This window comes from Octopus sinensis, linkage group LG20, assembly GCF_006345805.1.
Source record: "Octopus sinensis linkage group LG20, ASM634580v1, whole genome shotgun sequence".
Lineage (NCBI taxonomy): Eukaryota > Metazoa > Mollusca > Cephalopoda > Octopoda > Octopodidae > Octopus > Octopus sinensis.
In genome coordinates, this window is record NC_043016.1 from 24,546,456 (window position 1) to 24,556,455 (window position 10,000).

Genomic DNA, 10,000 nt, shown 5'->3' on the forward strand with positions numbered 1-10,000 from the left:
CAGAAACATCAATAACTCTTTCTATTAAGTGGTTCTTGTTCATATCAGACATGACTCATGCTGGGGGGTCGGCATTCATTGATATTTCTCTCAACAATGCCCCATACATGGTAGTTCAGTGGACTGGGAACTGGAGAATTAGGAGGCCAAATGTTGGGGTGATGTGATCATGCAAATTGTCAGGCATCCATCCTTGCATCATTTGAGCCTTGTGCGATGGTGCAGAATCTTGTTGAAAGACATAAAGCCTTCCATTGCTTACACTGTTGATCCAAGGCTTAACTTCATCTAGAACCTCAACATACATGGCAGCATTCACCTTAAGGCCTTGTGGAAAAAAGTGAGGAGGCGTCATTTGTCCTTCGTTGCTAACAACATCCAAAACCATGACACTTGCAGGAAATTTTGAGTACAATATTCATGGAACCTCAGAAGGGTTTCAACATAGCCATCTGTCATTTCTTCTGTTAGTTTTCTGGTCCTGGCCAAAGATTTTCTCATCTGAGAAAAACCAAATGACACCATCCCCTGATGTATTGTTGAGTTTGTTCAAAAGTCTTTTGGATATGATTAAATGAGTTCCTGGTTTTTTTTTTTGGTTTTTTTTCCTGACATGACTTGACCTCTCCTCATCACGTAAGATTTGTAACTCATGTCTTCATGCACAACATTTCTGATTGTTTTTCTGACACACGAAATTTTTTTGCAATTGACCTCATTGATTTTCTTGAGTTGTCTTCAATGGTTTGCTTACCTTCCTGAATAAATTCAGGTGTCCTGATAGAATCAGAGCATTTGGGATGTTTTTTACATTTTGATACAGGTAATATGCTTCCATCTTCTTTACCTAACTCACACCAAATCTTGTGGAAAAAAGATCTTGCAAATTTCAGAAAACAAGAAATTTCTAAATCACCATGCTTAGCCTTCAAAGCCACAATCACAACATGTCTTTTCATTGCATTTGTACACATAGCACCTGCTACTGTTATTTTCTGAAATAGAAGTTCAATACAATTTAGTCAAAGAATACAATGACTAAAAATGCATTTGTCCTCAAATACCATCCACAGCCTGTATGTATATATAAGTATGTATGTATATGTATGTATATATACATAATATATATATACATACACACACTAAACACATATGTATATAGACATACACACACAAATACATCATATACATATATATATATATACACACACATACATGTGTATATATCATCATCATTATCACTTAACATCCGCTTTCCATGCTAGCAAGGGTTGGACGAATGACTGAGGGCTGGTGAACCAGTATACTGCACTAGGCTTCAATCTTGATCTGGCAGAGTTTCTACACCTGGATGCCCTTCCTAACATCAACCACTCTGAGAGTGTAGTGGGTGCTTTTACGTGCCACCGGCACGGGGCCAGTCAGGAGGTACTGGCAACAACCTCGCTCGAATCTTTTACACATGCCACAGGCACAGGTGCTAGTAAGGCGATGCTGGTAATGATCCCGCTCAAATGGTTCCCTTAATATCCTACTAGCACAGGGCTCGAGTGCCAGTAAGGCGATGTTGGTAACGATCACGCTCGAATGGTGCCTTTTAAGTGCCACTGGCATGGAAATCGGTTGGCTGCTCTGTCAATGATCACACTCGTATGGTGCTCTTTGCACCCTGCTAGCACGGATGCCAGTCATCGAATTTCATTTTGATTTTGATTTTGATTTTGATTTTTGATTTCACTTGCCTCAACAGGTCTTCACAAGCAGAGTTTTAGTGTCCAAAGAAGGAAAAGGTATGCATAAGTGAGCTGGTAATGCCCCTGGCATAGTCCATGAGATTATGGTCTCATTTGGCTTGCTGAGTCTTCTCACGCACAGCATATTTCCAAAAGTCTTGGTCACAAGTCATTTCCTCGGTGAAGCCCAAAAACGTCTGCTTTTACATGTTACCAGCTCCTGTACCGGTGATAATAGCACCTGATTGACATTTGTGCCAGTGAAACATTAAAAGCACCATCCAAGCATGATCACTGCCAGGGCCACTGACTGGCTCCTGTGCCAGTAGCACGTAAAAAGCACCATTCGAGCATGATTATTGTCAGAGTCACCATACTGGCACATGTGCTGGTGGCACGTGAAAAACAACATTTGAGCATGGTCATTGCCAGTGCTGCAGGACAGGCTCTCGTGCAGGTGGCACATAAAAAACACCTTTTCAGCATGGCCATTGCCAGTACTGCTTCACTGGCCCTCATGCCGGTGGCATGTAAAAGTACCTGCTACACTCTTTGAGTGGCTGGCATTATATATATATAATTAATATTATCAAAGTGTAATCGAAATATTAGAGATTTCCAGCGTGTAAAAGTTCAGTCAATAGACTATATATTATTCATATAAATACAGTGTACATCTAAACACATAAGAGGTAGCCATCATAAGACTACCTACATGCTTTGATTTTTATCTCTAGTAGTGGTTCAGAATTTAACTGTCCTCTCTAACATGTAGGTAGTCCTATGATGGCTCGCGTGTGTACTATTGGCGATTTTTTTCCTCCATCTTCCCTTCTTAGGATCTTTACTTTTCCTATGTTTCTGCCAAACAGCACCGCTCAAAAAGTTAAACCCTCCTTCTTTTCTTTTTCCTGAGCGTCCAATAATACTATATTTGTTCCACGTCCCCACGTTGTTGTGTTTTCTCTTTGTGTTTTCATGTTTGGATTAACTATATATATATATATATATATATATATATATATATATATATACATATATATATATATATATATATATATATATATATACACATATATAAATACATATACATACACACACACACACACACATATAAATATATATGTGTGTGTATATATATATATACATATGAGGATTTGCTCCATGACTTTACTGATATGCGAAGTCAGAGAGATTGGCCTGTAGTTTGGGGCTTCTGCTCTGCTTCCACCTTTGTGGATAGGGCATATAATACCTTCTTTCAGCTTTTTAGGAAGTATACCACATGCAAGGAAACTTTGGAAAAGTATCTGAAGTGGTTTCGCTAAAGCCAGCTTATGTGACTTTAGGAGAATAGCTGGGAAGCCTTCAGGATCAGTGACAGAGCATGAACTCATTTCATCAATGGCTGCTGTTACATCTGTTTCCTCAATGTTGATGTAATCAATGGCTGGCACCTCCTTTTTCAGAGCTGCAATATCAAAAATTCAGCTGGATTTTTTTATCTGCATGTGTCCAAGGGGGGAAATGAAGACACTTTTAAATTATTCACTGAGTATCTCACTTATTTTTACTGAGTCTGCTGTCAATGAGTCATTCACTTGGAACAATGGTCCTATTTTATATTGTATTGTAGCTGTTTCCTTTGCGAATCTATACAAAGCTTTGGGATTTATTTTTATACTTTCCACAGCCCTTCTCTCTCTCTCTCTCTCTCTCTCTCTCTCTGTTCTTTCCCTTTAACGAGAAAGTTTGATCTTGCTTTCAATTTCTAGGAGTGTCTGTCTTAAGACGGACTTCTCTCTATCTGTCGGTTGTCTATTCAGCTGCTTTGAGATCTTCGACCTACATCTCATGAGGATTTTTCTGTCCCTGAGAATCTTCTTTCACAGTGTGGTGGCCTTTCTTTCTGGGACATATCTAGTGCATATAGCTTGCACTGTTGACATAAACTGGCTCAGTTTCAGATCAATGTCTTGCATACACAGAATGTTGGACTAGTTTCATTTGTGGATTTCTTTGCGGATCAATTCACATTTTGCCTTATGGAAATTCAGGTTCGATAAGGCTCGAGTACACTTGATAGGGTAGATACCAACAGTTATATCTATGCATGTATATATATATATGTGTGTAGCATATCTGATATCCTCACTGCTTGAGAAACACAACAAGAATGATCTCGTTTGAGATTACAGCCATCTTTGGCTGGTTCAACCCTGTTGTGTACTGGTCTGATTGGTTGGCATGTGGCGCAGTTTGTCTCTCTACTTATTTTGCGCCACTGTGTTAAGCTAGCCAATCACGGCCTTTGGATAAGGCCTGCTTCTTTGAGCCATTTTAACTCCATAAAAAGGCCAATTTTCACTATTCTTCATCTTTCAACTCCAGACCTTTTAAGGTCTAGTCACTGACCACAGAGCTACTCAGCCATGTTCCAGTTCCAGCGACAGATGACAGCCAGCCACTACAACGCTATTATATACCAGCGACAGATGGAACGTTTTCTATCTCTGCTGCCGTCATCACCATTGTCACCATTCCACCGTCAACAGCATGTACACATCAACAATACAACCAAGTGGACACAACAGGGTCGAACCAGCCAAAAATGACTGTAATCTCAAACGAGATCATTCTTGTGTTTCTCAAACAGTGAGGATATCAGATATGCTACATATATATATGTACATATATATATATATATATATATATATATATATATATATATATATACACACACACATACATATAAAAATGTTTACCATCTATTTCCTGGTCCAGGAAATAGATGGTAAAGGTTTTTAATTTTAATTCTCTTCGAAATTTTATCCTTGATTAGTGGTTTGAACTTTAGCTGTTCCTTTTAGCGTAAGGGAGTCCTATGATGGACATCTCTTAATGTGTTTAAATGTACACTGTATTTTATATATATATATATACATATGCACACACATCCCACCCACACACACGCACACACATACATATATGTATGTATATATATATATAAATTTTTTTTTTTTCAAAAAGTATGAAATGAATGATAAATATAATATTATAACTAAAAACACTACGTACGTTTCATGACTATAATTAAATTCGAATTACAATTAAGTTTAAATTCAATTGAAATAAATTCGAACTAAAATTATAGTCAATCTTCAGGTTAATGATAATGGTTAAATAAATAAGCAAATAGAGTTAAACAATATTTATTTAAGAAATAAATAAAATAATAATTTTTCTTATAGAAAACCTCCATTATCTAAATTAGAAACTTAAAACATTAGAATTATTTCCTACAACCCATTTATTATGTTAAATATTTATTTTTAAAGTAAAAAAAGTAGATAGAAATATGTATTTATCTATGAAGATATAATATGGCTTTAAAAAACATAATAAACTCTCGAATATCCTTAACTCAGTTATAGTCTAATCTGGCAATAGTCTGATCTGGCAATGTTTCTACGACTGGATGCCCTTCATAGTCCAATATTTAATTACCAAATTATTTAACAAAATAATCACTATTCATATTTTTAGATTTAAGTTCACATCTAATAATTATAAAATATTTTAAAATAAGTATCTAAATTATAATCAACAAATATAGTAATTAAAATCTAAAATTTACTCAATCAATAAATATATAGACATATAATGAAAAATAAATTAATTAATTAGTCCATTATTACTTACATAAATATAATAAATATCAATATAATATATTTATGAAGTACATTTAAAAATTAAAGATTAAAAATCAAATTAAAAGCGTATAACCTATCTTAAAGAGAACCGTATAACTATTTACGATCTATATACTTCAGTGACTAAGTAATATTTTACAAATTACATACAGTTATAATCTAATAATTAAATACATATCATCAACAACTAAATAATTATAGAATCAAATTAACAATCAGTAGTTATATAGTATACAATACACTACAATTAAACTTCTTAAAATATCTTAAAATATCTTAAATAGAAAAGGTTTACTTAGCTTTCAAAAACCGTGTCATTACTTAATCACTAAGGTATATAGATTGTAAATAGTTATACAATTCTTTTAAGATAGGTTATACGTTTTTAATTTGATTTTTAATCTTTAATTTTTAAATGTATTTCTTAAATATATTATATTGATATTTATTATATTTATGTAAGTAATAATGGACTAATTAATTTATTTATTTTTCATTATATGTCTATACATTTATTGATAGAGTAAATTTTAGATTTTAATTACTATATTTGTTGATTATAATTTAGATACTTATTTTTAAATATTCTATAATTATTAGATGTGAACTTAAATCTAAAAATATGAATAGTGATTATTTTGTTAAATAATTTGGTAATTAAATATTGGACTATGAAGGGCATCCAGCCGTAGAAACATTGCCAGATCAGACTGGGCCTGGTGCAGCCTTCTGGCTTCCCAGACCCCAGTTGAACCGTCCAACCCATGCCAGCATGGAAAGCAGATGCTAAACAATGATGATGATGATGATATGATTACAATGTTTTTGTGTTTCAGAATTTGTTGATGGTCACTATAAGAGATGGATTCGGAATACAAACTTTGGCAACAACTTAAATTGGAATACTGGAAGATCCCCATGTGGGGATGATAGTGTAGTGATCCCAACTGAATCTCCACCAGTTTTCATCAATATCAATACAACTATGAAAGAAATTGTATGTATCTGTTGAATTTATAATATGAGTGTTTTGAATATTTATAAATTTTTTGAAGAAACTGTTACATGCAATATTGATAACACAAATCCATATAGCAGCTGGTATGGCTGTGTGGTAAGTAGGAGTGGCTGTGTGGTAAGTAGCTTGCTAACCAACCACAAGGTTCTGGATTCAGTCCCACTGCGTGGCATCTTGGGCAAGTGTCTTGTCTTCTGCTATAGCCCCGGGCCGACCAATGCCTTGTGAGTGGATTTGGTAGACGGAAACTGAAAGAAGCCTGTCATATATATGTATATATATATATATAAGTGTGTGTGTATATGTTTGTGTGTCTGTGTTTGTCCCCCTAGCATTGTTTGATAACCGATGCTGGTGTGTTTACATCCCCGTCACTTAGCGGTTCAGCAAAAGAGACCGATAGAATAAGTACTGGGCTTACAAAGAATAAGTCCCGGGGTCGATTTGCTCGATTAAAAGCGGTGCTCCAGCATGGCCGCAGTCAAATGACTGAAACAAGTAAAAGAGAGTAAAGAGTATAGCAGCTGGTATATAAATATCATCATCATTATTTCATCACCACCGTCATCATCATCGTCATCATCACCGTCATCGTCATCATCATCATCATCATCATAATCATCGTCATCATCAGCATCATCACCATCATCGTCACTGTCATCATCACCGTCATCATCACCGTCATCATCATTGTCATCATTGTCATCATCATCATCGTCGTTATCATCATCGTCACTGTCATCATCACTGTCATCATCACCGTCATCATCACCATCATCATCATCGTCATCATCATCATTGTCGTCATCGTCATCATCATTGTCATTGTTATCATCATCGTCATCATCATCACCATCATTGTCACCATCATTACTGTCATCATCAACGTCATCATCATCGTCATCATCATCGTCGTTATCATCATTATCATTGTCGTCGTCATCATCATCGTCATCATCATTGCCATCATCATCATCATCGCCGTCATCATCACCGTCATCATCACCATCATTGTCACCATCATTACTGTCATCATCAACGTCATCATCGTCATCATCATCATCGTCATCATCATCATCATCGTCATCATCATCGTCATCATCATCGCCATCATCATCATCATCGCCGTCATCATCACCGTCATCATCACCATCATCATCATCGTCATCATCATCATCATTGTCATGTCATCATCGTCATCATCATCCTCATCACCATCATCATCACCGTCATCATCGTCCTCATCATCATTATCATTATCATCATCATCGTCATCATCACTGTCATCATCACTGTCATCATCATCGTCATCATCATCATCATTATCATTTAGCCCTTTAGCATTTAAACCAGCCATATCTGGCTGAAACATGCTATCAGCTTTATGTTCAAACTAGCCAGTTCTGGCCTCTCAACCCTACCCTACAATGTCATTCTAAAAATGTTTAATCACATGATTGAAATTTCAAAAGCTACAAGATAATGCATGTTTAATTCCAAACAGTTTGAATAAATAAACATTACATTTGAAAGAATAATCTGAATGCTAAAGGATTAATGTCTATTTTCCATTCTGGCATGGTTTGGATGGTTTGACAGTCTCCAATGAGTTGAAGACATGTGGCTTAGTGGTTAGGGTAAGAGTTGAAGAACCTTAGTCAAATGAATCAACCCCAGTACAGTAATCCCTCACCATATCAAAGTTCACCTATTACAGTTTATTATTTAAGCTTATGTTGATTCCACATCTGCTACTAACTTGGTCATTTAGATAATGGAAGCTATCTACTTCCTCTGGCTTACCTCAATGGCAATTGATGGAGTCTGTTTTCTGTATATTTTCGGTGTTTATTGTACCTGTGTATCATCAACACACAAAAGCTATTTTCCCTGTAAACCTTCCTTTTATATTGCTGCACCTCTTATGTGTCCATAGCTTACATCAAGTACATCTTACATCAGGTACATCTTATATCAGGTACATCTTACATTGGGCAAATCTTACATCAGGTACATCTTATGTGTCCATAGTTTACAATGGGTACATCTACTTACACCTTTTCTACAGATTGAGCAGGGCCATCTACTTGAAGGGATTTGTGATGTGTCTGCTTTCCTACTGGTTTTTGCTAGGTTAACTCTAAGGACCTTCGATTCTAGACCTTGCTTCTATACTTGAAATTAAGACCTTGCTTCCATATCTTTAAAAAAAACCACTTGTGTTTAAAAAGCTGTAAACAGTAAAGATTGTCTACAGTACAAAAGCTTCCTTCCTTAAGGTCAGTGGGTCTGTGTCAAGCTGCTCTTTTAAAAGCTTTTTAATTTTTTATATAATTAATAGTTTTAATTTAAGAAAATTTTTTTCAGACATTGTGCCTCTATGAAGATACATACATACATACATACATACATACATACATACATACGCACGCACGCACGCACGCACGCACGCACACACGCACGCACGCACGCACGCACGCACACACACACACACACACACACACACACACACACACACACACAATTACATACATTCATAATCTAAATAATTATTATACTTTGATTTCTTCCTTCTCAAGGTATTCCCCAAGAATGGAATGCTAATTCTGAATTCATTCATGGAACTAGGATTCACTTCTAACCCTAGTACAAGCTGTGCTAATTCTGGTCAAGGTAAGAATTTTGCATTTTCTGAATTGTGAAAAGAAAGGCTACCCTTTGAATTTAATGCCTTTTTATTAATGTCCATCTCTTTACTTACCTGCCTTTGTTATCAATTAAGTACATGCTTGATTATGCAACTAAGAGTTTGTTTTAGAATCTCTTTTATTCTGGTTTAAATACCTCCCATCCATAGGTATCACTCACTAGTTGCATGTCGTCTACTTTTGCTTTTTGTTCACAAGCAGAAATCAACTTCCTGTCAGTCCTCCTACTCTTCCACTCAATAGAACACAGAATGTGACAGCTAGAAGGAGAAAGGACTGCACTGGAATGTGGCTTGTTCTTATTTTTAGCTAAATTGTCTAGAGCAAGCCTTGCCAACTTAAATTGCATTGCAGGCCACTTTAATCACAGAAAGTTTTTTTGAGGGCCACTTGTATACTTTATGCACAAATAGTCAAATAATCAAATTACAGAATCAAGAATTTTTCATACTTTTCATTCTTTTAAAATTATAAAATTGTAGGCTATTACTTTATTGCCACTTATATTATTGCCACTTTTCATTACAATATTTAAATTTTGATAAAATTTTTTAAATGTTTGTTTAAATAAGCCCATTTCAAGACAGTATCAAGCAGGCCATAAGATAAAAGTCTATGGGCCGCATGCAGCCAGCGGGCCTCAGGTTGGCCAGCCTTGGCCTAGAGCAACATGAAATAAACATCTTTGCTCAAGGACATAATACACAATGCAGGTATTAAACTGACAGCCTTATGACAATGAACACAATATCTTAACCATCAGACCTCATAGCTTCACATTGTTTTAACTCCACTGCACAGAAACATAAGCAAATACTACTGACACTA

General features: G+C 35.7%; 1 protein-coding gene across 2 annotated transcripts in view; it reads left to right on the forward strand.

Moving 5' to 3' along the window:
• LOC115222495 (protein amnionless) overlaps positions 1 to 10,000 on the forward strand; it is a 76,400-nt gene that overhangs the window by 1,531 nt on the left and 64,869 nt on the right. For both annotated transcript variants that reach the window (XM_036511661.1, XM_029792724.2), the window contains exons 2-3: positions 6,283 to 6,443; positions 9,044 to 9,137. In XM_036511661.1, the coding sequence (XP_036367554.1) occupies positions 6,283 to 6,443; positions 9,044 to 9,137 (255 nt within the window). The remainder of the gene's footprint in view (positions 1 to 6,282; positions 6,444 to 9,043; positions 9,138 to 10,000) is intronic.